Source organism: Acanthochromis polyacanthus, chromosome 9 (assembly GCF_021347895.1).
Source record: "Acanthochromis polyacanthus isolate Apoly-LR-REF ecotype Palm Island chromosome 9, KAUST_Apoly_ChrSc, whole genome shotgun sequence".
Classification (NCBI taxonomy): Eukaryota; Metazoa; Chordata; class Actinopteri; family Pomacentridae; genus Acanthochromis; species Acanthochromis polyacanthus.
In genome coordinates, this window is record NC_067121.1 from 32,954,843 (window position 1) to 32,982,230 (window position 27,388).

Sequence of the window (27,388 nt, forward strand, 5' to 3'; positions counted from 1 at the left end):
ATGGAAACATAGAATATATGCATACAGAACATAGATATTCTACTTCCTGTTGCACTTCTAGTCCAAAAAGCTAGGTACTGATGATAATAACCCATTGGACAGTGACTACAGGGTAAGAAATGCCTGCAAAGTTGTGACTTTCAGTAATTGTTGACTGTTTGCCGAGTCTCTCCTTCAGATTTTAACATCAGTCGCCTCATTCAGCATCATGTGTGGTCTCACTTTAGCTTAAGTCAGTAAATTATATCCAAAACCACCTCTGACATCACCTGCTGTGTGTCTGTTCGTTGCACTTTCAGCCCTTCAGCGGTCTTTAAAGAAAGTCTAAATTTTCGACTCACTTCATTCATCATGTGGTTGTTTATAAGCACCTCTGGATGATTTATTACTAACAAATGCTGAGAGACGGAGCATTGACGCACCGGCTTACATGCACTCAGTGTTAGTGAGTGTTTGAATGAGAGAGCGAGGGACGTTTTACTGTGAAAATGAGAAGAGAGGAACTTTTTAAAGTGTTTCAAATGTGGGTTAAAGCGCTAATCAAAGCCATGTGGGGTCAAGGAGGGGAAATGAGAGTGGCAATTATCTGTAATAAAGTTTACATTTAACAGGAGAGGCAGTTTTGGCTTCAGCTTTACCATATAAGAGAGTTGTGTTTTAAAAGTCATACCACAGCACCCTAATCCAGTGCAACAGAACATATCAAAGCTCGGATGCCATTTAAAAGCAGAGTTTTTAAGTCCGACAGGACTTGTTAAAAAGCCACAGGGCTAATCCTGTCATCAAGATGAACTGCAAAAGGAAGAGAAAGAAAGCTAATAAGAAAGAGAGAGAGCTGCCCATTGGAAAACAGTTCCATGTGAAAAACTCTATAAACTGAAGCTCTGAGATTCCAGAGGAGCATGTGGATGCTGCCACAAAGTTCTGGTAACTACTGTCAGCATGCAAAACTGTTTATGAATGCTTTTTTCGAGAGTGAGAATGAAAATAACAGCAGAAAAGTCCAGATATCTCCCACATGCACTGCCTCAGCAGGAATGGACTGAGTCTTGTGGTATGTCCGGGAAAGCTACGGGTTAATTTAAGACTAGGAGCAAAACCTGTTGCCAATTAGGAGCAGTGAGCGCCACATGTGGGCTAGACGTAGCTATCTCCAGTAGGGGCAAAGGGGGCAGAAACCGCGGTGCGCGCAATGGAGACAGGCTGATGGACTGTGCAGCCACTTGTTCAAGTTCAACTGGCAGTCACAGGTATGAGCAGCTATTAATATGATGGTTTTTTTTGAAGGGATGATCAAACCGGATCCACAGCACTGAAGGATTGATGCGCAAAAGGGGCCACCGTTCACACGTGGCTCGTTTACCTTTTTACTCTTCAGGATTGCAACATGGCACGTATTTCTATGATATTTTTACTCTTTGCTATAACTTTGCTCGGCACGGAGAGCCTATCTGAAATCTGCCGGGGCCCTCGCTGCTTCCCCGGACAGGAATGGAGCAGACAGTGCGTCGGAGCGCACTGCCAGGCGCGCACGGAGACGTCTGCGCCCCGACGGCAGTTTCCGCACTCTGTACCGTCCAATCAAGTACAATTTTATTCGAATTACCCACGGGACTCTCCTGTCACACAGCAGCGAGCCCCAATCGGGCAGGCAGCAGCGTACTCCATCGTCCAGCCTCAGCACGGTGTGGATAGCAACAGGAGGACCAACCCGAGGACCATCACGGCGGAGGTGTTTCACCCTGGCTGCGCCGGTGGGACCTGCCCCACCACAGTGTCTCATCGCCCTACGAGTGATGACGGTGCAGCCCGGGAGTGCAAAGGGATCGGATGTAAACTTCCCCCTCTGATGCGCCAGAAACACAAGCTTTGCACTGGAGACGGCTGCAGTGGAGGAGACGATGGGAGAGGACACTCCTCACCTGTCCATGTGACGGACAGAGCGGCACAGTTTCTGGACGAGCTGCCAGACTTTGGGTCCGAACGTGGAGCTTTTATACAGCTGACATGTGACATGAAACCAGGTCAGTATCAACCTGCCAGTGATTGATTAGAAATATGAGTAAATGATAATCATTTCAGTTACTATAATAGTTTTCCTGCTTTGCCACAGGGACCAATGAGGTTCCCTCTGAAGATGCTCTTGTGCTGCAGCTGCAACTGTCTAAGAGCCAGGAGAGGCTGGTTGAGACCCTCAGGGGCCAACAGCACGAGGTGAAGGAGCTGCAGAGGCTCCTCAGTGAGCAGCAGGGGGCACTGGTGAACCAGCAGAGAGACATTCTGGAGCAGCAGAGGAGGATGTTTGAGCAGATGGAGCAAGTAAGGCTGCTGTGATTGATGATGAGGGAGATGTTAATAGGTGGTGGTTTTGTTTTTGGGTGGAGACCCGACAAACATTATTTAGATGAGGGGGTGGAAAACACCTCATCTACACACGTTTTATTGTGCTCACTGCTGACCTCCTTACATAAGATCAGTTCCATATGTGGATCAGAGGCGGAAAATGTTCGGCACCACAACTGAGATGAAATGTGAGCACTTACACACTGATTAATCACACATTTTGTGGCTAAATTTGTGCATTCATATCATAAGTCATGATTGTTATCACCACTGTGATCACACTTGAGCTGTTTGCTCTTCTTAAAATGTTATTTTTCTGCTTCCAGGTAAAAGCCCAGTACAACATACTGATGGACAGCATCAAACAAACATCTTTCCAGAACCTCCAGGGGGAGCTAGACAGTCACATGGAAACTCTGAGTGGGCAGGTCAGAGCCCACCAAGCACAGCAGGCTCTGTCTCTGCACAAAGTGGACATGGAAGCCAGTGTCATGGAGGTGAGCTGCAGCAGAATCAGGAATCAACTGTACAAATTTCAAAATAAAGTGTAGAAAAAACTAGAATCCGACAGCCACTATATTAGAGGCCCAACTAATTTGTAAGTATGTCGCTGAATCAGACAGCAAAGTATGATATTTGCAATATATGACATTTTTTCTGGTGAACTACTGCTGCTACTAGCACTACTGCTCAGTTAATCTCTAACTACCGTCATGTTTGTTGCCAGGTTGGTCGGTCTCTGCTGACTTGTGGCAGCTGTGGACCGGAGGAGTACTGTGGCTTCAGCAGCAGCCATCCCCGCTGTGAAAAATGCACCATCTGTCCAGCTGGCTTCTTTCTGGTCGCTCAGTGTTCAGTCCATGCAGATAGGATCTGCCAGGTTACCATTATTATTTGTTTTTCTGCTACCACATACAATGAAGCAAACAGTAAAGCTTAGCAAACACTTAACCTTATGTATCAGAGAAAGAATCGACAAGATAATGTAAAGGTTTATTTGTATTTCTTCTTGATATATTTTTACTTAGTGATGGACCTTGGAAATAGGCAGGCTGTTGGTTCACTAACTTCTCACTGTATTATCTCATTGCTCATTACAGGACAGGGATGAATGCCTTGAAATAGCTGATCTGTGTGGAGATCAACAGAAGTGTCTCAACACTCCAGGTACAAAGAAGCACTGTGGCATTTACAGTCTACAGTGTTGTCATGCAAGAGCGTCACCATGGAGTCAACATTGGACAGAAAGCCAACTCAATTCCTGCCAGTCTAAAATATTTATGCTTAATATTTACCTTAATTTCCAGTATTGTATTGTATTATCTTAAGCAAAGCTAGCAAGTAGAATATCAGTACATTGGGGGGATGAATATTGTTGTGTAATGGATTTTCATATTTTCAATCCTCCTGGTTTGCTGGATGGCTGATTTATTACTTATGCAATAGAAACAATGGTATATTCAGCCTTTCCAAGCTTTGTTGAAACCTTGTTTACCTCTACTTTGCATTCACCAGGTGGATTCAGGTGCCAGGGCATGACAGAGCGAGACGCCAACTCAGGAATGTGCGGCCACGGATACTTCTACAACTCAGACATGGACGAGTGCCAGGCCTGCAATGAATGTGATGGAGAACCTGTGACTTCCCCTTGTACCTTCACCACAGACACCATCTGTTCCGGCCCTGCTGCTGGCGACAGCCCCCTCTCTATGTCCTGGGCTGGAGATGCAAGCCTGCTCGGGGCAAAAGGCCATATTATGGCTCACGCCTTTCCCAGCGTGCAGCTTCACATCCAGGGACGAGGCGATGTCGGTCTGGTGTCCGCTGAGAATGGCCACCTGGTACTGAGGCAGCACGGTCTGGTCTGGTTGGATGAGAATCTTTCGGTGAGCCACGGCTGCCGCAGCTTCATCCAGGTGTGTCTGCGGATGAACAACACCGATGGATCCGAGGGTCGCGATCTCAGCGGTGTTCGAGTGGAGCAGCGGGAGGGAAGGTCGCTCCAAAGTGTCACCGTCAGTGGGGTAGCAGAAGTCGCCCCCGGTCACATCATGTCCCTCTTCCTGCGGAGTGCCAGCCACCACTGCAACCAAAGCAGTGACGGTCTGCAGCTGTACGACCCTTCTGCAGCCACACTCAGCCTTCTCTGGCTCTCTCATGACACTGGGGCTGTTGCCATGACAGCACAGGCAATGGTCTCTGCACATTACCACACCAACTATCGGCCAGTCTTCCGCACCACCTCCACCTCCGATCCTTACGTAGTGGGGCTGACTCATGACGGCCGAGGGATCCGCTTCACAGAAAGTGGCACAATGCGTTTTGTATTCCAGCAGGCGTTGTACTCAATGGGCCAGGCATGTGTGAGTGAGGGAGTCCAGGTTTTGGCGTATCTCAACCACAATGGAAGCAACATGGAGCTGTTCCGTGCCTTCAAATCAGGCGTCCACTACCGGGACACTTCCATATCTCTGTCAGGAGCAGCTAAAGTTGACCCCGGAGACACGCTGGGCTTTGAGATAATCTCTCCTGCGCAGTGCAACGTACGCTTCTTTGGTGATGAGACAGGCATCAGCATTCTCAGTTTGGTTTGGGTTCCTGCTGCCATTTCTTCCTCTCTGTCTGCCGCTGTGGCCCACACAGGTCTTCCCTCAGGAGCAGTTCGCAACAAGCCGCTGTTCTTCCATCAGACTAGCCCCCAGGTGTCCCAGATGGGAATGCTGGCGAAGGGATCCGCAGATCAGAAACGAGATTTTGTCTTCAGGGAGAGCGGCACAGCCAGTGTGGCTCTGGACATCAAACTCATCCACTCCTGCAATTTGGTCAAGGTGACTCTGCTGAGGCGAAGTGATTCAGAGGGGTCAGGAGGAGGTCGCGAGGTCACGGGACAGCGACCCGTCCCTCTGGCCCAGCAGGTGGCTGGCCAGATGCCTGAGGGCAGCCAGTGGGCCAGTGTCAGTCTGCGGGCATCCTTCCAGGTTCACAACGGCACAGCGGTTTTCTTTACGCTGGATTGTGTGCGTGGACGAGTCAACCAGATCAGCCACCAAACAGGAAGTGGGGTGTCAGTCCTCTGGGTGGCAGTATAATTAAAGTAAGCCAAACTTTGCTATGTTGCTTTTTAGTTTTTTTATATAAGTATAAGTTTCAAATACTTATCCTTTTACCGGCTGGACTAGATTCATTGGCGTGTCTTTTGAGGAATACTTTAGAGACTTTTTACAAGCTATGCTCATAGATCGTTCATGTCTTTTTCAATTTCAATTTTAATCAGCAGCCTATCAGCTCAGGCTGGAGAAGGGGGAATTAGCTGTCCTGATCAAAATACACGTATTAACACCTTAAAAACTCAGTCATGAAGACATACACCAATCAGCCACATCAATAAAACAATTTACCTCATACTGTGTAGGTGTCCTTAGTGCTCTGACTTTTCAAGGAATGGAAACTGGACCTCTGTGGGTGTGCCATGGTATGAGGCATGGGGACATTGGCAGTACATCGGGTTCTGTGGGTTGTCCAGTGGGACCTTTGTGGATCAGGCTTCCTAATAGGCTTAGGTGGTGTTAAGTCCAGGATGCAGTGATGGTGCCTGTGCAAAAATAGTGATGGAGATATCGTTTTGGTGGAATGTTTGCAGGCAGGAAGGTGAGCAGTGTCATTATAATAGCTGAATTCACTGATAAAAACAAGCACATTCCCCAATATTGTATAATCCAGATCTTTAGCAAAATTTCCCATCCTGTAATGACTGGAATTTTCAAAAAGTAATGCAGTGAAAGGAGGAGAAAGCCACATGAAATGCACAAAGAAAATATGAGTCAATCCACCTACAAATCTACATCCAATGAGTCAATCTAATGTCAATGTAACATCTACATGAATGTCAGGACCTCAAGTTTCCCAGTAGAACATTGTTTTCTAACAAGAGGATTAACATTACTCACCTGTCAGGGATATTACTGTTGGAGGTGATTGGGTTTTTTTAGTGCTTGTTTAATCTGCATGGAAAGCAATAATTTGTGATTTTTTGCAGGATAGATGGTTCCTCCTGCTTCCAGTCTTTGTGCAAAGCTGAGCGAATTCTCTCCTGACTCGAACTTTATGTGCTGTCAATCTTCTTGTTTAACTCTGGCCTAGAAACTCAGCAACCATATTTCCCAAACCTTGATCTAACCCTTTAAGCTGCTTCATTTCTAGTAAGTAGCATGAGGTAAACTAGACTTGCTCAAGAATTATTTTGTGTTTTTAAAAACTCTCCAATATGACCTTTGACGTATTTAAAAATGTAGCAATATACATACACCATGTTTATGTAATGCATCTATTTGTACAATGTCATGATTTCTTTGAATGATGGCTCTGAGCAACTGTATTCTCATGATACTTTCTCATGTTCAGTGTTCTGCTTTTTCATGCTTGTCTGTCTTGTATTTATGTAATTCAAGTACTCTGTTGACGCCAAAGGACTTTCACATCATTCCAGTTGTGACTACAGCATTTTCTGCTGGCGCTGGTTTACATTCAGGAGTGTGTTTTTTTAAGAGCATGTGTTTCATGTTAGCCGCCATATTCTGATGTGGATATCTACTGCATGCCTTGTTTAAGGACCACTTTGTGCATATTATGGGTTTAAAAGAGAGTCACTAAAGACCCATAGGAATTAAACTGTTATTTTGAATAGCAACACCTTGCAATGTACTTACTGTTAACCCAAAGTAAATTGTAATAAAGTGTATATTTGATGTTTTCTACTAAATTCAATATAATTACATTTGTTTAACTGGATTTTTTCCCCTGCAACCTCTGTTGAGAACTCTGCATAGTAGGAACTGCATGGCAAAAATTCGAATAAGACTGTGTATTGTTTGAAGAAGATGTAAAATGCTTCTTTCCGAAGTAAAAACTTGAACTCTCACACAATAACACATCTTGGTAGTTTTACTACACTAAGGTTTTGCCTCTACAGTCTTACTTGGTCTACTGTCACAGTGGCTAACGGTGGCTAACAGCTAGCTTATGTTAGCAAATAAACACAAAGATATTACATTGAAAGCAATTCAATTCACTGTCTTTTCAACTCTTATCTAATTGTGTTATGACTATTATCATTATTACATAGTGTTTCAGCAGCATTATTAGCCTCTTTTAGCATGATAGGAGCTAGCAACTGCTAATTGTGCTAACAGAAGTAGCCTAGCTAGGCATCCACAGCCAGTCCACAACTGTTAGACTATTTCAGAGAACATTCTCTTTTCTTTGTACTTATTTCAGATACATGAGGATCACAATCACAACATACTATATCACAGAACATAAAACATTTTGACACCATGTTTTTCATATTAGCATTGATGCTGTTCTTTGTGCAGAACATTCATCCCAAAGCTCTCACATACAACATTAGGAACTGATTCTCTTCATGTACTACTCTTACGAGCCCTTCACTACAGGCCAGTCAGAGATGTGGAGACTTGTGGTTGGAGCTGCCAGGTGTTTCCTATTACTCATCAAAGAAAATAGTTCCTTTATCATGAATTTAAACAGTTGAAATTATATTAGCCGGGTAGTTAACCTCCTATCGGCCTTCCTACTCACTTCCACCAGCGACCCTCAGCTCCACAGAGCTGTGCTGCTTTGGCACGAGATCAAAAAGCACATTACGATCCCGGGCATATGTTCTGTGAAAACCAGTAGACCACTTGATGTTATTATTTGACTCTTTGAAGTCATGACCTCCAGGTTAGCGTGTGCTGTAGATTATTCAATAAATCACGACTCTTTGCAGATTAGTGCCATTAATATGGAGGTTTGGGTCTCGGGGTCTTCTAATTTGCTCGTTCAAGGTTCCTCACCCAGATGTGCAGCACAGTTCATGAGCCAATCCTTAAGAGTGTGCACAACCTTTGTCACAATCCTGGATGGGAAATCAAAGACAATAACCAGACGTGAGTTAGCGAACATAACAGAAAGAAGGCATGTCTTGAGACAAATTGAAACCACCTTCAGGCTGATGGGTGACTGGCTGGATGAGTTACGGTGGTCAGAGGAAGATAAATGTTAATGGAAAAAGGTCAGAGACTCGCCTGGCACAGCCGGCTGGCCCACAATATTAGCACTGATGGAGTACAGATGGAGAAGAAAACAAGCGCAACAGTTTGTCAACTGAGCATATAATATATTCACTTATACTTTTAATCTCACATGCTTTCTGGGACATTTGTTGATTTAGTACATTTTTAATTCATAGTATATTTTACAGTTTCTGATGTATTTTGTATCTTAGTATATTTCTTTATTGTATTTATATTATATTTTATATTTTCCTATCGTAGTGGTGATCACTTTACTCTTTCTGCTTTCTACTGTAACAACAGAATTTCCCCTTGTGGATCACTACAGGTTTTCTATTCTATTCTATTCTATTCTATTTACAATTTGTTTTGGTATTCCCGATTTCTATGCCTTTTAAAAAAGAACACAATTGGAATTCTATGTCATAAAACTAAATAATTACACTTAATGGTTTTTTTAGAGGGCTGCACAAAAATTGTTACGGAGAAGGGAGAAGGAGAAGGGGAAGGGTATGTATTTCTTGTTTTCTTGAGAGGGTAGTCTGGCTTGTTTTGGAGGGCAAATGTTAGAGAACATGAATGATGTGTGAATGATGATGAAAGAGACCTCAGGACTGCATTACAAGTAATTGAAAAACAGTGTTGTAGATCGTCTCTCCTGTTTCCGTCACTTGTCTATCCAGAATGGGAACATTTTAATGTACATTGTCATGACTGAGCATTGAATTGTGTTGGTTGGTGGTAAGAATAAATACCTGGAACTGAAAAATACAAAGAAATTCTACTATATACTCAGTTACTTGTTTTAAACTTAAGGTTCACGACCAGTAACTTTCTAACAGCCCCTTACTTTTAAATATTACAATGGGGTTGCTTTTCCTCCAACAGTGCAATCTGAGATGTTCAGACAAATGTTTCTCTAAATAATAGCACATATCAAACCTGAGTCCATATATGCCCGCTTGCAACCTGAACCTCCACCTTTGTCTTCCATTATCCTCATGTGTGCTGCACAAACCTCCCAGCCAGAGAGAGAAAGTTGAGCCGCCAGACTCTGAGCATAGCATGAGGTGGATGGAGAGCTGGGCTACATGTGGTGAACAGACTGCACATATACAGGCAGCAAGAATGTGCAGAAAGCAGGTGCACACGAAACTGTGACCTCGATACTGAAACAGCCATAACATCAAGGCTGGAGGCAGAAGGAGGAATCGAAGAAGAAGCCATTAGGAACAAACTGTGAGAAAGAAACTAAAGCGAGGGAAAGAAAGTGAGAAATTGCCTGTTTCAGTGCATCTGGAAGCAGTTCTCGCTTGTTTTGAACTTTTCTTCCTCACTATCCACTTTAAACTCATTCAGAGGCGCCCCACAGTTTCTGAGCTCTGGATTGAGTCAACATGTTTTGGGAGTAAATGCTGTAGCTTTGGACAATAGACCAACAACAAAAACATTATAAAATGTTAACTAAGAAAATCGTTACATGTACCATTTGATCAATTAACCCTGTAAGACCCAGATATAGAAAAAAATGAGCAAAATAAAATCTATCTATCAGATATATATACAGTGCATATATATATATATATAAACTAAATATAGAAAAAAATAGCAAAAACAATATATATAAGCCCAAATATAGAGGAACAAAATGAGCAAATGAGCATATATACAACAATACAAAACGAGTATAGAAAATAACATAATAAAAAATAAATAAAATAAACAAATATATATGTATATATACTCAAATATAGAAGAAAATAAGCAAAAAACAAAAAGAAAAATAGCAAAAAACTATATATATATATATATATATATATATATATATATATACATATACATACATGCACACACACACACATAAAATAGAAAATAATATTTAAAAAATAAAACTCATGTTGTATTTATGCAACAGTAGGTTTTACAGGGTTAATTGTAATAAAAGCTCATTATTATATTCTGGGTAAACATACGATCACTTATTTTCACCCCTGTTTCCACAAATGTCATTTTAACTGAAAAGCAGCACAAACAAGTGGTGCAATGCTGCCCTCTGCAGGAAAAAAACAGTGTGAATGAATTTTGGTGGCATTAACAATTTATTATCACATCATACGTCGCACATTTTAAACGCTGTAACACCTTTTCTAAATAATTTACTGTGCTGCTAATTGTGGATAATATAACTGCAAATTTTCATACTTTATATTACTGTCAGTTTTAAATAACATCAGTTAAGACACAGTTACATTCCCGACTACAGACGGTGTGGACATCATCAATGATTGCACTTCAGAGGGTTACAGTGTAAGATTCACATCTTGATTATCATCTAACCATATATAGTTTTTTCTTTTGCAGTAAATTTAGTCACTGAATGACAAAAAGGGAAAAAGGCAATTGTCTGGTAAATGTGTGTACAAATGTGAGAACAAGGCAGCTTGTGGGCTGTGAGTGAAAAAAAAAGAACAGTTAAAAAATCCCTCTTGGTGTTCAGGGATGTGAATACAAAAAGCTAGTAGTGTATCCTTAAAGCTTTGATATGACTGTAATAATATTATCAGACAGAATACATTTACTGATGTATTCACATAGGAGCGTGATAAATCGGCACTTAAGTGTTGCAGCAGAAAGTAAATTGCATCGCTTTACGTTGATGAAAGGCATCATTTGAGAAATAGTTGTGACGTTAATGAAGGATGGATGACAAAGGGATGAATTACATGAAGCTGTCGATGTTGAGATAAACTTGAACTGGTGGATTACAGCTGAAATAACCTGCATGTGGATAAAATACTAATATTTTCTGTTTGGATAAATATGTGAGCGTGATGCTGAGCTGCACAAGTTCCATATAAGTTCCATAAAGACGTCAAAAGGATAACAAACATTCAATGCACCTTCACTGTATATTGGACTATAACTGTAAGGAAGTTCCACTGAGATAATGTTCTTGGGTGTATTCAAAGACTATAAATGCAAGTTTACCATGTGTCAAACACAGAACGGTATAATGTTGAACTGATTTTTGGTCCGCGCTGCAAAGAGAACCGAGTGTCTCAGAGTGAGAAAAAAGAAAAGTGATGTAAGAAGGATGACAGACAGAAAGAACCTGCAAAGTGAGTAAGTGAAACTGGAAGGATGAGTGCAGAGGAGAGTGTGTCATGTAATGTCACGGTTAAATAAGGCCAGTACAGGAGGAAGGTTTTAGTGCAGGATCTCAATGAGGAGGCGTTTAAAGTCTCCGCCACACTCAGAATCCAGAGCGTCCTTCAGGGTGACATCGTACTTCTCCAGGTACATGTCCTTCACCGTCTCCAGGTCGATCTGCAGGTTCACAACACAACATGGTGTCAACTTAAAATCCTGTTCTTTATGTTGAAGACTGCATACAGTGGTCCCTCATCTCTGGCAGTTGTTACATTCAAGACCCCCATTGGACAGACAAAAATACACAAAGTGGCGACCATATTCATTTTATTATTTAGATATATTATAAGGCTTTATAAACAATCCCTGCACGCTTAATAACCTTTCTCCCACTCTTATAAACATTTTCTATGCTCTTAACCCTCCTGTTGTCTTCACTCGCTGGCACCAAAAAAATATTGTTTCCTTGTCTGAAAAAAATCCAAAAATTCAGCAACAAAAATCCCAAAATTTCTGAAAATTTGCAAATACTTCAGAAAATTCCAATGACTCCTTAAAATCCTAGGAATTTGGCAAGATAATTCTTGTAAATATTTTCAAAAAATTTGTAAAAATATTCCCAAAAAAAAATTTCCTAAAAATATCTAGTGATTACATAGTTAGTAAAACTTGTAATATTTTCTTAGGAACATTCATAAAAAATAAACCAAAATCCAGTGAATTTCGCTGGATTTTGGTTGATTTTTTTGTGAATGTTCTTAAGAAACATTTTTAACATTTCTTTTTTCCACCAAAAAATGTTCAAAGACTTCCCAAAAATGTTTAAAATGTGGACATTAGACATTTTACTGTGAAAATATGTATTTTTTCCACATTTTCAAACTTTGAACAAGGTCAATTTTGACCCACAGGACGACACGAGGGTTAATAGAATTTAAAAATCTGCGATACAGTGAGACCGCAAAAAGAGAACCGCGATACGGCGAGGGACCACTGAACTTCAAAGTACATTTTAAGCTCTTCAACTTCATTATCCTGCATGTAGAACGATACACTGGGTTGTATCTCCACTCTCACCTCAGAGCGGCCGACGATAACACGAATGAGCGTGTCCTCATCGGTGCCGAGTCCCTTCATGGCAGCATTAAGGCGTCGGGCGAAATACAGCTGCGGGTTCTTAGCACACCTCACTTCAAATCACACAGCAGGTGTTACAGACAGAGCTGACAGCAGATTTGATATTTAAATGACATGGAAATGATCTTGTTTCTGCTTACCCAGAGTGATGTAACACTCCTTCAGAGTTCCTGCGGCTTCGGCGTCAATGGTGTCCAGAATGTCTGTTCCTGAAAGCTGCAGGAAACACATAAAACTTGGAAAAAAAAGCAGCAAAGCAGTGCTTTCTTGCTGGATTAAATTCAGTACGTACCGACTCGTAGGCCTTAAAGGTGGCCTGAAGCTGCAGGTAGTTCCTGTGTGTCAGGATGTAGGTGAAGGTCGACTCGTCTGTGCCAAACCTGCCTTCTCCTGCCTGAAGAGGAAACAACACACCAACATTGATGAGCATTTGTATTAGCTTAAAGCATCTCTTGTCGATTTAATTCCTCATATTGGACCGGGCAAACCGTTGATGTGAGTCAAGGAGGAGGTGCATTCATCAGAGAATAATTCCTGTTGTATGCAGTTAGGATTCTATTTTCTGTCCAGATGAGAATCTAAGTGCTGAGATCTAGGGTTAGTGAGTGAAATGTTACAAAATATGCATTTGAGAATCACCATGATACTAACAGCCATGCTGTTTGAGCTAATGCTAGCATCAGCATGCTAACCTGTTTACATTGACAGCATACTAAAGGCATAAGTCGGTTTTTTTTTTATTAGAGTTGTATGAGGTACTGATCAGTAGTCAGCGCATGAAATACAGTACATGGAGATCGTTATTGGTTATTTAATATAAAGTAGCGTGTGAGTCAAGTGCGGATTCATGGCATGTCAACAGGTTTACTACAATATCTTTATAAATAACTTTCAATTTCAATTTTACTCGATTGTATATATAATATTTTAGAAGAATCTTTGTGTAAAAATGTCATGTGGTGTTTGGCTATAGGCGGCCATGTTGATTTTAGGCCTGAAAACAGCAATAATGTCAACTCTGCAAAAAGACCCGCAATTATATATTGACCCAACTTTATTCATTTATCAAATTTTCTGTAAATATTTTGATAAGACTGTTGTAATGAATTCTTCGGCTATGATAATCATGTAGTGAAAATCTGATATCGTTTCAGTCCTAGTTTGCAGGTTTTTGGCCTGATTTAAGAGAAATCCATCCAGTAGTTGTCAAAACACTTTACTAAAAACCACAAATCTGAAATATTTCCATCTGTTGTGGATTCAGTGATGGACTCAATAACTAACCGACCTCTTTGTAGTCGGCGTCTGTTCTTTGTTGTGTGTAAAAATGGAAAAATTACATGCACACAAGCGGGCTTTGTCTGTTATTTATATTCGCACAATGTTGCTGTGAGACTTCAAGCATGAAACTTCATGCCTTGGCTGCAAAGTTTCCAGACACATCACACATTCCTGTCCTGTAATACAAGCCAGATTACAGCACTGAAAACAAGCTCACATTTGGGAATTTATGGGATTTGCATGTTATCCTGGGATCTAATGCTCAAACATCTAAATCTACGATCGCATTACAAAGCAAACATCAGCGTCACCCAAACTGGAAATTAAAATGTGGCCTTTAAATTGAAGGAATTACCAGCGAGGGCCTCTTCTGAGAACGTACCTCAAACAGAGACGCAGCGTCTTGTTCGGCTAAACCCTCGTCCACCTCGAAGCCTTCATCCCTGGCCGCCTGTAGGAAAAACAGGGATATAGGAGAGATATGAGATGGAGAAAAAGGGGAAGAGGGGTTTAAGGCGATGGATGAGGAGGGAAAAGACTTAGAGGGAAGGTCAAAGAGCTTGGATTACAAGAATTAATATCGAGCATTTCGCGGGATAACAATCATCTGCTGTGCATTAATAGGAAATATTTGGAGGTCATTGAAGCTTTTTGCTGTGGAACATGAGTCACCCTGTTTGCCCTTTTTTTTAACTGGGGGAAGGAAAGAGAGGGGAAGCAACAAAAGGGTGTGGGCACTGAAAGAGCTGGAGATGGCACAGAGGCCAAACAATGAGACGAATGTCCCAGTAGGCGAAGCGCAGGAATTCTTCACATACATTCTCACAGATTCAAGAAGCAAAGCTAAAAGTGAACATCCTGGTTAGAAACGCTGGCCGCTTTTTTACCTGCAGAAGCGATATGAGCAGGTTCCTCACGTCTCCGCTGGTATCACCCTCAATATCTGCCTCCAGGTCGCGCTCGTGCACTGAAAAAAAACACAAGTTAGAACTCATCTCAGCAAACGGAGAGGAAGGCAGCGCAACAACAAATTGTGTAATGAGTGGAATTTGACCCCAAGACGGAGAAAGTCGGCATGTTTCTGGCCAAAACACGAAGAAAACAACAGTTACAACACCCCGATGATATAATAACGAAGTGCCGCTTAACGAGGAACAACAGAGCTGCTTCGTATGACTCAGCAGAGAAGAAAAAACCCACCCTGGACGTAGGCCTCCTTGTAGCTCAAGATGTCCTGTTGGAACAAAGAAGATGAATTTTAGTCTGAAGAATATCCAACAGCTGAGAAACAGTCTGATATGTTAGATACTCTGAAGACAAAACTAAAAAAAAAAAAAAGTAGTTTCTATTAACCCTCGCGTTGTCCTGCAGGTCAAACTGGGACATTTGAAAATGTGGGAAAAAAATATATTTTCACAGTGAAACGTCTGAAATTTTGGGGAGATGTTTGAACATTTTTTGGTGGAAAAAAGGAATGTTAAAACAAATGTTTCTTAAGAACATTCACAAAAAATCAACCAAAATTCAGCGAATTTCACCGGATGTTGAAGACTGTATGTAGTCTTCAACATCCAGCGAAATTCACTGGATTTTGGTTGATTTTTTGTGAATGTTCTTAAGAAAATAGAAGTTTTACTGATATATATGTAATCGCTTTAGATATTTTTAGGATTTTTTGGAAGATATTTACATTTTTTTTTTTAATAAAACTTTTAAGGAAAACTTCTAAGGAATTATTGGAATTTTCTTCCTGAAGGTTTTTACAAATTTTTAGAAATGTGGGGATTTTTTTGCAGAATTTTGGATTTCTTTTCAGACAAGGAAACAATATTTTTTTGTGCCGGTAAATGAAGACAACAGGAGGGTTAAAGGCATTTTTAACTGATTATTTACAGGATTTTGTTGCTTTTTTAAACACTACTTAAATAGATATTTCACGATTTCTTTGCCATTTGTTACAGTTAATAAACATTTGATTGAGCTTTGTTAAACTGTCACAGCAGGGAACTCAACTCTGAAGTATAATAATAATAATACAATAATAACTTTAGCACCCTTAAGAACAGCGTTACCAAAGTGCTTTGACAGTTAAAACATGCAAGGAGATAAATTAGAGCAGTCAACTAAAATAAATAGAAAAATGACAATAAATTAGATGAATAATTAACTAGATTAGCACCCAAATCAAACAAGGGAACTATGCAGTTTGGAAAATAAAGAAGAAGAGTGAGGGTTAAAATAATAGTCAGTAAAAAATTTGAGAATTAAAGAAAGAGAGAGACGACATCACACCAAAGAACAAGGCAGCTAAAAGTAAAATAAGACAAGAGAGACCATCAAAAATAAACAGGATATAATACAGAAAAAACACTTAAACTTCACATAAAAGCAAAGTGGGCTCTAAGAAGTGATTTAAAAGAAGTTATTGACTCTGCTGGCCTTATTATAATAAGCACATAAGCATATATTTATTGACATTTTACAAGAGTTAGAATGTTTTTTGTCACCATATTTAAACCCTGAAACCTCTTTCTGTGTCACCCTGCATTGATCTTGCTGTTTTTAAATCCATAATACCAATTTATTTCAATACAAAAGCCGAATAATTCAATAACCAAGCTAAGTTTTTGTGCATGTCCTTACTTAAAGCTGTAGTGACTGATTGCCAGTCAATAGTAATGAAGTGTTTTTGTCCCAGAAGTCGATTTAAATCTCACAACACGAGCTTCAGTTCTGCAGCTTTTAGTCCAACAAAGAACAAAAACAGAAGCAGACTGGATGTATGCTGAGTCAACGGTTCCACCTACTGACAGACCTCATTAGTAGCCGTGCACAAGATCTCCACCAGCACGGCCTCGTCGGTTCCCGCCCCCTTCATGGCCTTCCTCAGCTCCTTGGCGAAGTAAACGTGAGGAGGATCCAACATGGCCATGATGGCGTTCTCAAAACTCCCCGTCAGCTCCTTCTTCAGGACCTCCTCCAGCTCCTGACAACAAACGGAACTTGCTGGATTCAAACTCAGTGCTTTTTTGTGTGAGAGCGTAGAAAAAAATAGAACGAGGCAGACACTTACATCGTCGTACTTTTCAAAGTAGGCCTGCTTGATCTCCACACGCTGAGCTGCAGAACGGTTGGCCAAGATCTGGGTAATGGCCTCTTCATCCGTACCTGGAAAACATACAGCAAACGCACACCTTCAGACATCAAGAATCTTTTAAATTTGGTCAATACATCTTAAAAATCACAGCAATGTTACATAATTACCGGAGATCTAACAAACCAGACTACGACGGATGCATTTCAGTTCAAAATGGGGTAGAAATGATGTTTTATTACAAAGACAGGTGTTAAATATAAAACCAAACTGATTGCGACAACATTAATTACCCCAAACTGCTGATATAGAACACATGCAGTTAGCAGATTGTGTTGACATACTATTATCAGTCAGCAAACTTTCACTTTATAATCAAAAAGTGCCAAATTCTGATGCTTGATCTTCATTCAGATAAGATAAGGTAAGATAAAACAAGATGAGATAAGAAATTAAGTTCAGGTTAAGTTAAACTGAGCTGAGTTAAACTGAGTTAAGTTTAGATCAGAACAGGAAAAAGGTAGGTTATGTTCAGAAAAGTTAGGTTAGCTAGAACCTTTACAATCACACAGTAAAGACAACACACAGACACTTGCATTCATTTCACACTCCATAGTTAGGGTTAGGAAATCAGGCTGAAATCAGAAGGTAAGTTAACATAATTAGAGACGACATAAAACTTTATTGGGAAATTATTTTGCCTGCTATTGCTCAGAGAACAAAATTGCATAACATGACAAAAGCAGTGCCTAATAGAGAAGCAATAAGACATAAGTATAACACATTACTGAAATGACAAAGCTAAAATAAGGCTGTAGAATAAAATGTAAGAAGTTATGCTTAAGTAGTGATACTTAAGTAGTAAACATTTATACATTTGCACCACAATTAGGACATGGAATGTTTATCTGTTACAACCATGTGTAATTAAAGACAGCACGATTTCACAAGAGGATTGAATGGAGAACCACAACAAGTTGCACAGTTACTGACATTAACTCACCTAAACCTTTACACGCCTGTCGGATGGCTTTGATATCAGCTGTAACATCAAAGTCCTCATATGGAACTACGGTGGGCTGGAGAGAGAGCAGAGACAGAAACATTTAACATCAAGTGTACCTTCAAGCAGCAACTTGGAAATGAAGCGATGTAAGAATTATGATTACATATTTTTATTTTGTATATAAAAACTACAAGTATAAAGCTTCAGTAGTAACATTCTCCGGTCAAACACAGAAATAGGGTGAGGCTGTTGGCAGGATTAGTGGTTAGACTCCAGCAGGCCACAGTCTCCTGCAGGAAAAGGGTGCAGCCAGTGTGATCGCTGAGTCATGAGGCAGCAGCAGCAGCCTCCTCTCTCCTCGCCCACCCTCCTTTAACACAATGCGTCCTTATTGATCCGATTTCTGACCAAATTCCTCTTCTTCTGGCCTGGCAGGACACAACCCCCTCTGATCAACTTAACTGCGCCAGTTTTCCTGTTTTCATCTGGAAAATAACACAGCTAGAGTGCTTTATGGGACTCTGTCTGTCAGTGATGCTTCACTAAGCTTGTCCTGAACAGAACGACTTTAAACTCGCACCACAGCCAACTTTCCTCCTCTGTAACTAACAGTGGTTTAAAACGAACTGAGAGCAGAAGTTGAGTCTCTCACCTGCACGTTGCCCATGTTGTTGTCCAGGTGTGTCCCGCTGTTTTCACACAGATGCGGACAGACTGAGCTGCAGACTGACTTGATGTGTTTCCTGTCAGCAGGACGAGCCCTGTCCGTGCCGCAGGGATGACGTCACGGCCGCTGCTTCATCTGATTGGACGAAGAAGCAGAAAGCTGGAGGAGAAACTAACCAGCAGCTTGTTTTACTTGTGATTAAATGGCACAACAACAACAACAACAACAACAACAACAAAAGCGCATTTAATGAAGTATTGAATTCGCTGCAAGTCAGTTAGCTACACAAACGCAAAATAAATAAATAAATCAAATTCGGATGATAACTTGTAAAATTACAGAAAAAAGTCGACATTCACATGGCATAGCAAGCAACAACAGCAACAAAAACGGGCCAAAGCCAGAAACAGCATCCAATACAATTCAATCTCTGACCAAAAAACAACATAATCTCTACCATCAATATTTTTCCGATGGTTTTCGTATTCGAAAGAATTATTAAGGAAACTTTCTGGAATTTCATTCTCTCTTTTTCTTTCATTTTTGAAATATATTTCCCCTGGTGTGGTCAGTTATAAACAATACCTGTTAAAATCAAACAAAACAGACCTCCATAAATTATATATTTTCATATTGTTTCATATAACAAAAACAAACAAAAACAGGACTAAACTGTGTGCAAAGTTCACAAAAAATCTGTATTTTTCTAAATGTTAAATAGGTTTTTGTTTTACAGTTATTCCCCCCATAGGGGGAATAATAAAGTACTCTGTCTGTCTATCCACCAGTCCATCCTAACCACATCCTGTATTATGATGCCTTTCACTATCATAGATGAGTGCATGAATGCAGCATTAACATGCAGTTCACAGTAATCCAGCAATATAACCCTAAAAGAGGCCATTAGTGCATCTTTATGACAAGCAGCCATTTTACGAGTACTTTTACCTTTGATTTCTATCTTTCTGCTAATCATTGTGTATTCTTACTGAGCTACATTTATTAAATGAGAGCTTTTATCTGTCAGATATTATTTTACGTGCTGTACTTGTATGTAAATACCTTTTACCCTACACTCAGTGAACCCAAACTTCCACCTTTGTTCTTAGGTCGTTGAAATGGAGTAGGAATTCAGTGTCCATGTATGAACACATCGCAAAATGTACTTAAAAGTTTAAGAGTAGCCTGAGCATAGGGAGGAACTGTCCAGATAGTTTTTGGAGAACAGTAGGCTATATATTATATTGCAGGGTTACTAAATGCTGATGCATGAACATGTAGAAATCATTTTTAATGTTGTAACCGGTCAAGATGGTGCAATACAATACAAAGATACAAGATAAATTCACTGCATTTGTGAGTTGCATGGTTATTTGCCTCTCACTCAGTGTCAGCTTACTTTCCATGCTGCTCTACAACAAACGATTTATGCGGCTACTCTTTGTTCTGTCATTTTAGTCTCAGTTTCCTTTCAGGACGTTTTGAAGTCCAACAAACACAAAATAATGATTGTCTCTCTCCACATGGTGCCAGTGTTGTACCAAAAGTACCAGAGAGGATTCACCGAGAGCTGAAAAGGAATATATCTGAATAACCGAGGTACACAAAAGCAGGTGACTTGAGTTTGAAAGAACACAATTTGTTTTGTTTGGTTGGAAAATTCAAGCTTTTGACACATTGATGTGCTGAGGTAACATCTGTTACGTGATTTTTATTCATTCAAATGTCTGATTGAAAACTTTGGATCTGTTGTGTTTTGTCTGTATGCATTTTGTAAAGTCTTCGCCTCATAGTCTGAAGAGCCTTGAGATCGGGATTGAGAACGCTGTGAATCAGTACAATATAAAAAAATAAAGTGAATTGAACTGACATAAATGGAGTTGTGCAAAGGCACCTGGTTTGGATCAAATACAGACACAAACCTCTAAAAAAAAGACTTCAAATCTAGTCTGAAAAATGAACTGAAAACCAGCCAGAGTGGAGCTTTATATAAATATTTAATTCAGAATTGAGAACAGATTATTTACTGTATGTACATGCAACACAATATGAATGTACAATAGAAATAATCCCATGTGGATGCTACAACAGTTTTGTAACGTTTTGGAGCAACACTATACTGTAGAACAAGCATTAAAATACATGTAGTGGGAAATGAAATTATCATTTCAAACAGCCTCGAAAACTCCGACAGAAAGACGCTTGTGAAAGTTGGAGCGGCGCATCGTGTTCACTTCATCCAGCCTTGATACTGCAGATCCACATCTCACGCGGGGCGTTCCTTTCCCATAATGCTCGACAAACACATCTATATTTGAAAAATCCCACGTGCTCCGAAAGCTCCCTTTTTAAGTACGTCATAAAATATGCAATGATTTTTTTATGCTTTAAGGTGAATTTCAGTGCATCGCCGTCCCCGTATTTTCACTGTCATGCACTCTACAACCGTAATGAAGCTGAGCTGTGTGTGTGTGTGTGTGTGTGTGTGTGTGTGTGTGTGTGTGTGTGTGTGTGTGTGTGTGTGTGTGTGTGTGTGTGTGTGTGTGTGTGTGTGTGTGTGTGTATCTGCGTTAAACGAGGTGTTGGTGGTGGGTGGCTGATCACAGGACAGAGAGGATGACTGCTGTTGTTGTTCCAGATGATGCTTAAACGGTTAAATTAGTCATCCTGTCGGCTAAAAAGTGGCAAATAACAAAACAAAAGGCTTCGGTCATGCACCGTTTAAGCAGTTGTGAAAATATTTGAAGAAAGATGCATTCAGGTGGAAGGAAAACGGGCAACTAAGTGAAAAGGGGAGGTAAAAATAAAGCATTATTCACACTATCCGCCCCATTCAAGCTCGGGTTTTGGTCCTTCATCACATTTTCAGTGCATGTGCAGCTACTACAGCCTGTGATGCAAGAAGGCCTTATATAGAAAAATAAAAGAGGGTGAGGAAACAGAGCAAACAGTAAATAAATATCACTCTTGTGGACATTTCAGAGCCATTTGAATGCATATGGTTTCCAAAGCATGGTGTGGGTAACATAAGGAGACAAATACCAACAACATCTAAAGTTCCACTGTCATATTTGAGCACGAGTTGACCAATAAACATTTAGTTATTGGATGCTTGATAGTTTGCCACATGCCTTTTTTTTGTTCTGTTTGGTTTTTTGATAGAAAAACACACACTGTATATGGAGAAGTCTTACTAAAACATACAGTTCTCCTCATTTAGCTGCAGGACAATCCTTTGTTATTCCCACGTTTCTCTAATCTAACAGATCATCGTCGTGCCATGAATTATGCATTTGGCCTAAAGATAAGGCATCACAGCTGTGTCTGGGGCTTTGGTCCTGCTTCTCAGAGCTTCTTTCCTTCGTTTTTCTTTTTTTTCGTCTCCTCTTCTGCTGCTGCCTGCTTCTTGTTCTGTTTCTGACATCATCAGGGGATGTTCATGATGAATGATTGTCTGCTCTGCTGGTGAACACAGCTATGATTCTTTTCACCTCCATGAGATAAAACATACAAACTATGTCAACAAATGTGCAAGCAAAAAGTGCGGACGAAAAAGTTTCCTTTAAAGTGACTTCAAGGTTGAAATGTAAAGACGAGATGTTTGCTCATGTCTGGATTGCATCAATGGGCAGCAGGATAAATGTCTCCTTTTCTTTCCTCACCGTATCTTTTTTTTTAACTAAGGTGACTTAGAGAAACATTTTCTTATCATTTCTTTATCATTCCTTTGTTCTCTGTGCTGTCAGTCTGTGAATAAATAAAAAAAACACGATTGTCCCACCAGTCATCATGCCCTCTTCCCAGAGTCTTGCTCTGGAAAGTCCCAGGGACAAACATCGACCTTTTTTGCCCCGCTGATGACTGCAGGTTTGTAACTAGTACTCAAAGAGCTCTCTTTCTTCTTCTCTGGTGATTTTTTAGTCTGAGCCAAGCTGCTGTGTGAGTGCTCGGCGTCCCTGGAGTAAACCTCGGCCCTCCTGACCTCCATCAGCTCCGGGTCTCTGGTGGAGCTCCTCCGCCTCTCAGACGGCGGCCCGCTGCACTCCGATGATTGGCTGACCCGCCTCCTCTCCGACGGCGGCTTGCTGGAGGAGCTCCGTCTCTCTTTGCTCTTCTCCCTCCCTTTCTCCTTCTCGGCTTTGTGGTTGGACGAGCAGGAGCCTTTCCGCTTCTTCTTGTGCGTGGTGGGACTGCTGCAGATCTTCTCCTGCTTGGGCGAAGGCGGGCTGTTATAGTCCCAGGGGCAGATCTCCACCATCAGGGACGGAGGCTGCAGAAGGCTCCCTGTGGACTTGGAGTGATCAGAGTGGAGCCCTTTGGGTTTCCCATCAGTGGGGGTGACGCTTTTTTTGCGTCTGATTCTATCTGGGGAGAGGGAATCTGAATCTCCTCCCACCATCGGCTGCTCATCGAACTCCCAGGGACACACATCTGGTTTGAGAGGCAGCGGTGACCTGGGAGGACGAGACTTTCGAGGTTCCCTTCCTTCGTCCCTGTCGCCTCCTTTGTCTTTGGAGCGGCGTCTGTTGGAAGGAGACTGACCGGCTTTCTGCCTCTGCTGGGATCGACTGCCTTTACTGATTCCAGAGCTGCTGCTGCCTCTGCGGCCTCCAGCTGTGGTTTCTCCTGGAGCGATGGAAACATGCTTCTGGGTTTTGGTTTCAGAGGGAGTCTGAGCCTCTTCCAGCTCCCAGGGACAAACCTCAGACACGTCGTAAAGGTTCCTCCCAGTTTCAGAGCAAATGGACGGCTGACTGCCGCTCACCTGTGACAATCACACAATAAGACAAACATTAAATCAATAAATCCATTACAGCATTAATGACAGATTTCCTTCAACCTTTCCATTTCATAGTTCCATGTCTTCATAGAGTCTAATTTCCAGACTTGTTATCAGATTTTAGACCCTGTTAGAGTGCAAAATTTGGTGTTTATTATGCAAATAAACAGCGTTAAACCTAATAGTCAACATGAATGATACATTCTGATTATGTTTGCTTGATTTTATTGGCAAAAAATTACCAGAAGATTGTAGGTTATGAAAATTAATTAACATCAAACCCACACAAGTTCAAAATTTATTGAGCCTGCAATGGTAAAACAGTGAGCAACAAAGAAGAGCAGAAGTGCTACTTATACTCAGACTTTCCCCCCATTTATTCAACATATTGTACAAATAAAATTAAGACAGACAGACAGACAGACAGACAGACAGAACACCTTTATTGAGCAAATTGAGATTTAAAAAAATATAACAGAAAAGGATGATACAGAGCTATTTTTCCATTGTCTCTTATTTGTTTTTACTATTTGTAATACAGGGTGTCCCTAAATTCTGGACACATGGGCAAAAATACATATTTTCAAGAAATTAAAATTTTAACAACACTTCATTTAATATGTAAATGTTCTAATCTATTGCATTTAATATATATTGGATAATTAATCAAACATATATTTAATATAATAGCCATAATTAATCTGTGGAGGCAAAAAAAATATAGTTAATGAGATTTAATTTCAAGACTTTAGGGACACCTATAGTTAACTAGATTGCTGATTAATCTATAAAATATCACAAAATAATCTTTAAAAATGGCAAAAAACCTTCCATAGTGTAGTCTTGGCTTCAAATCCAGCGCTTCACACCATCCACTGAGGGCTTCCAGTGTTCAACATGCACCAGCTGAGATCATAATGGTTTGTGCTGAAGTGCTGACTTCCTGTAACTTAACACTGATATAATCAATACTTTTCAACTTACCGCTGGATCAAGTGTCTCCACTTATGTCAAGTGAAGTCATTTATGTAGAATGTTCAAAACAACACGCTGATGCAAATTGCTTTCCCATAGAGAAATAAATATTTACAATATAATTTTACCTGACAAATTCAAAAAATTCAGGTTATATCACACCAAAACCTTACAGCAACAGGTCCCTTTCAGGAACGAGCCCTTAAATTTCCATTCAACTTGACTGTGCTTCCTCTCAGCTCAGTGGAGCTTCTGCTGCCAATTTATTTTAGTTTTAAGCTTTCCTCACTGCTGCTTTTAGCAGAGGTCTTTGTAGGCAAAGTTTGCAACCACCTGATGAACACAGTAGAGATCATTAAGCAGCTAAAGAGCTAAATAGTTCTGCCCCTCAGGACTCTGAGTGAATATTGTTTTTTTATTTGCCTGGAGGTCAGAAACATGACTCCAAATGAATGCTAATACATCGTTCTGTGTCTGGTGAATGTCATTCTTCTGTTCTTTTCTGTCTCATCTCCACGTCACTATTTGGATAAAAGGCAAAACAGCAAAAAAAAAAGCTTTTAAAAAAGTGGACATACCTGCGTTAATAGCTTGTGTCTTCTACCTTCAGGTAGAAAAATTCAAATAATTGATCCACAAAAGCGTGACTCACTTGGTTGAGTGGTTAGGACTGACTCCAGCTCAACTCCCAGAGAACAACTTTGCTGCTCTTTGTCCTGCATCCTCTGTCTGTCTCTGCTGAAGCTACAAAATAAAAAGCCTGGCCAGACGTTTAGACAGTGATGCCAGTACATGGTGGTTCCAGCTAATTTGGCCTTCTCTTTGGTCCTCAGCACCCACCTGCACAATGTGTGTCTGTAACACAGTGTGGTCTCCAAAACCCCTCATAGAACAGTTCATGAGTTAGATTTTTTTTTTCCAATTTAACGTTGACATCATAACTCAATAAATATTTTCATTTATAGTAAAATATTGAATTCCAGCACTTGAGAGCAAGAGAACAGATTGTTCAGCCCTTTTTTTGGATAAATGACTGACGGTAATAACCAGTTCTGAACATTACTGCTGATTAATTTTACTGTTCATTTCAACACTAAAGCTACACAGTGCTGCACGTTTGGAATGTGTAATGTTAAAAAAGTACCTGTTGCTTCATGATGCCCATCTTCATGGGGGTCTTTGAATACTCCACCGATTGGCTGATGATCATCTTGGGGTAATGTTCCGGTGTCTCGTCCACCTCTGACAGCATCCTGCCCTCCTGCCCCTTCAGACCCTTCTTGCTGGCGTCCTCCACGCTCTGAGTCTTGTTGGTGAGTCCCGGCATCTTCTCCTTGGCGCTCGCGATCACGCTCAGAGACTTCTGCATGATGGAGGTGCGCAGGTGCACGGGTTTCTTCTCATGCGTGAGGTTGTGAGCGCTGGCTGATTTCCAGAACAGCGGCACCGACTCAGTGGACTCGGCTGGTTCCAGCCTTGGAGGAGTCGGAGCCGGTTCCAGCTGCTTCTTGCCGTGTTTACGGCCGATGAGGGAACCCAGAAGAGATCCTTCTCCTCCGCCTCCTACGGGAGTCATTTTGTCTCCTGCAACTGAGCCAGTTTGGCTTCCAGTTTCTTCATCCTGGTCACAGACGTGATCATAGCTGAGAGACTTCTTCAAACCCATGACTTTGTTCTTCAGGGAATCATCTCGATGTTTTCCTGAGGGAAGATTTATCAATAGCTTCGTGTGAACGTAGGTAAGGATTTTTAAACAGCTTCAAAATCAGGAATCTTTCAAAATAAGATCACTGGTGATATACTCTTACTTACTTTATTTGGTTTCAAGGAAGTTTTAAGTTTATTTAATTTTACCCCAACTAGTTAGGGACCTCTGTGTTGGTTTGTCATTTAATTCATTGAGAAATATCTCAACAAATATCGCATGGATCACAATGAATTTTATACAGAGATATGTAGTTCGAAGAAGATGGTGATGATCCTCTAACTTTTTAAAAACCAGTAGCAGTGAGGTTGAAAATTGTAGTTTTGGATTAAATGTCATGGCAATTATTCAACTGTGTCTAAATACCTGCAAAACTACAACACAGTTATTAAATTTATCTGCACTTTGTGGATAGGTGCCAGCCAGTACTGGCTGGCATGGTAACGTGATTAAAAACTAAGATGAAGACAAACATCCTCCACCTGTTAGACATTCAGAATGTTAGCATATTGATGTTAGCATGTAGCTCACAGCAGCCTTTGAGTGAAGCTGATTGTTTGCTGTTTGGCTTAAAAATCACAGATTGAAACAACAAAATGAATGATGGCTGAATTCAGTTCACGTATGTAAGTAAGAGACAGTTCAGTAGACCTGAGTTATTGTCAGCGTTGTTAAAGTCCCTCATTGGTCGTTGATTAAAACCCTAAAAATTCCTCTGTGTGCATCAAATGTTACATATTTAGAAATGCCTTCCCAGGAGAAAAAGGTGTGCCCGTTCTGCACCGTTGCTTTCTTCAGAATTTGCATAACAATGGATTTCCCACCTTTTTCTCGACCCCCTCAAAGCGCACCAGCTCACCTCAAACTCTGCTTTAACACTGTAAAACTACTTCACAGTACACAATACCAAGTTGTAAATACTTGGAGCAATTCAGCCACACATGTATGAGCTGGAAATCGATTGTGAAGAAGACAAATGATACAGGAAAGCATCAAGGTTGAAATCCTCAACCATGGTGTTGATCGTTGTGAACTAAAAAACACCATATGGACATGTCAACAAGGTAGAAACATAACATTCACCATTGGGAGTCTTTAATGTTAACACCTGTGGTTTCCCCACAATGACAAGTCAAAATGCCTGCTGTAAAAAATAAGTGTTTTCATTAACTAGCT

The 27,388-nt window shown here is 40.8% G+C and overlaps 4 protein-coding genes across 5 annotated transcripts in view; 1 reads left to right on the forward strand and 3 right to left on the reverse strand.

The window, feature by feature from the left end:
* The window catches only part of LOC110951960 (amyloid beta A4 precursor protein-binding family B member 1-interacting protein-like), a 28,098-nt gene extending 22,233 nt beyond the window's left edge, over positions 1-5,865 (reverse strand). The window contains exon 1 of the mRNA XM_022195251.2: positions 5,742-5,865. The gene's annotated coding sequence lies outside the window, so the exon portion shown is untranslated. The remainder of the gene's footprint in view (positions 1-5,741) is intronic.
* si:ch211-252f13.5 (uncharacterized) lies at positions 970-7,131 on the forward strand. 2 transcript variants are annotated; one of them, XM_022195281.2, is made up of 7 exons: positions 970-2,024; positions 2,114-2,319; positions 2,670-2,840; positions 3,071-3,223; positions 3,444-3,510; positions 3,859-5,437; positions 6,380-7,131. In XM_022195281.2, the coding sequence occupies exons 1-6, from the start codon at positions 1,388-1,390 to the stop codon at positions 5,430-5,432; spliced, it is 2,808 nt and encodes a 935-aa protein (XP_022050973.2). In that variant the 5' UTR covers positions 970-1,387; the 3' UTR covers positions 5,433-5,437; positions 6,380-7,131. The 2 variants fall into 2 exon arrangements, with proteins under 2 accessions (XP_022050973.2, XP_051808829.1); XM_051952869.1 differs by having other exon boundaries at positions 3,859-7,131.
* Positions 7,132-10,497: 3,366 nt separating this feature from the next.
* Positions 10,498-18,877, reverse strand: anxa13l (annexin A13, like). Its single transcript, XM_022195294.2, has 11 exons — positions 18,738-18,877; positions 18,083-18,158; positions 17,059-17,153; positions 16,801-16,971; positions 15,186-15,219; positions 14,873-14,952; positions 14,368-14,436; positions 12,997-13,098; positions 12,845-12,920; positions 12,645-12,757; positions 10,498-11,744 (listed from the first exon to the last, which is right to left on the reverse strand). Exons 1-11 carry the CDS (start codon positions 18,750-18,752, stop codon positions 11,625-11,627), a joined length of 951 nt encoding a protein of 316 aa, XP_022050986.1. The 5' UTR covers positions 18,753-18,877; the 3' UTR covers positions 10,498-11,624.
* Positions 18,878-20,730: 1,853 nt separating this feature from the next.
* The window catches only part of LOC110951978 (probable G-protein coupled receptor 158), a 93,449-nt gene continuing 86,791 nt past the window's right edge, over positions 20,731-27,388 (reverse strand). Inside the window, exons 12-13 of the mRNA XM_022195280.2 lie at positions 25,652-26,208; positions 20,731-23,517 (exon numbers count right to left, since the gene is read on the reverse strand). Coding sequence (XP_022050972.1) covers positions 22,540-23,517; positions 25,652-26,208 — 1,535 coding nt within the window. The 3' untranslated portion in view covers positions 20,731-22,539. The remainder of the gene's footprint in view (positions 23,518-25,651; positions 26,209-27,388) is intronic.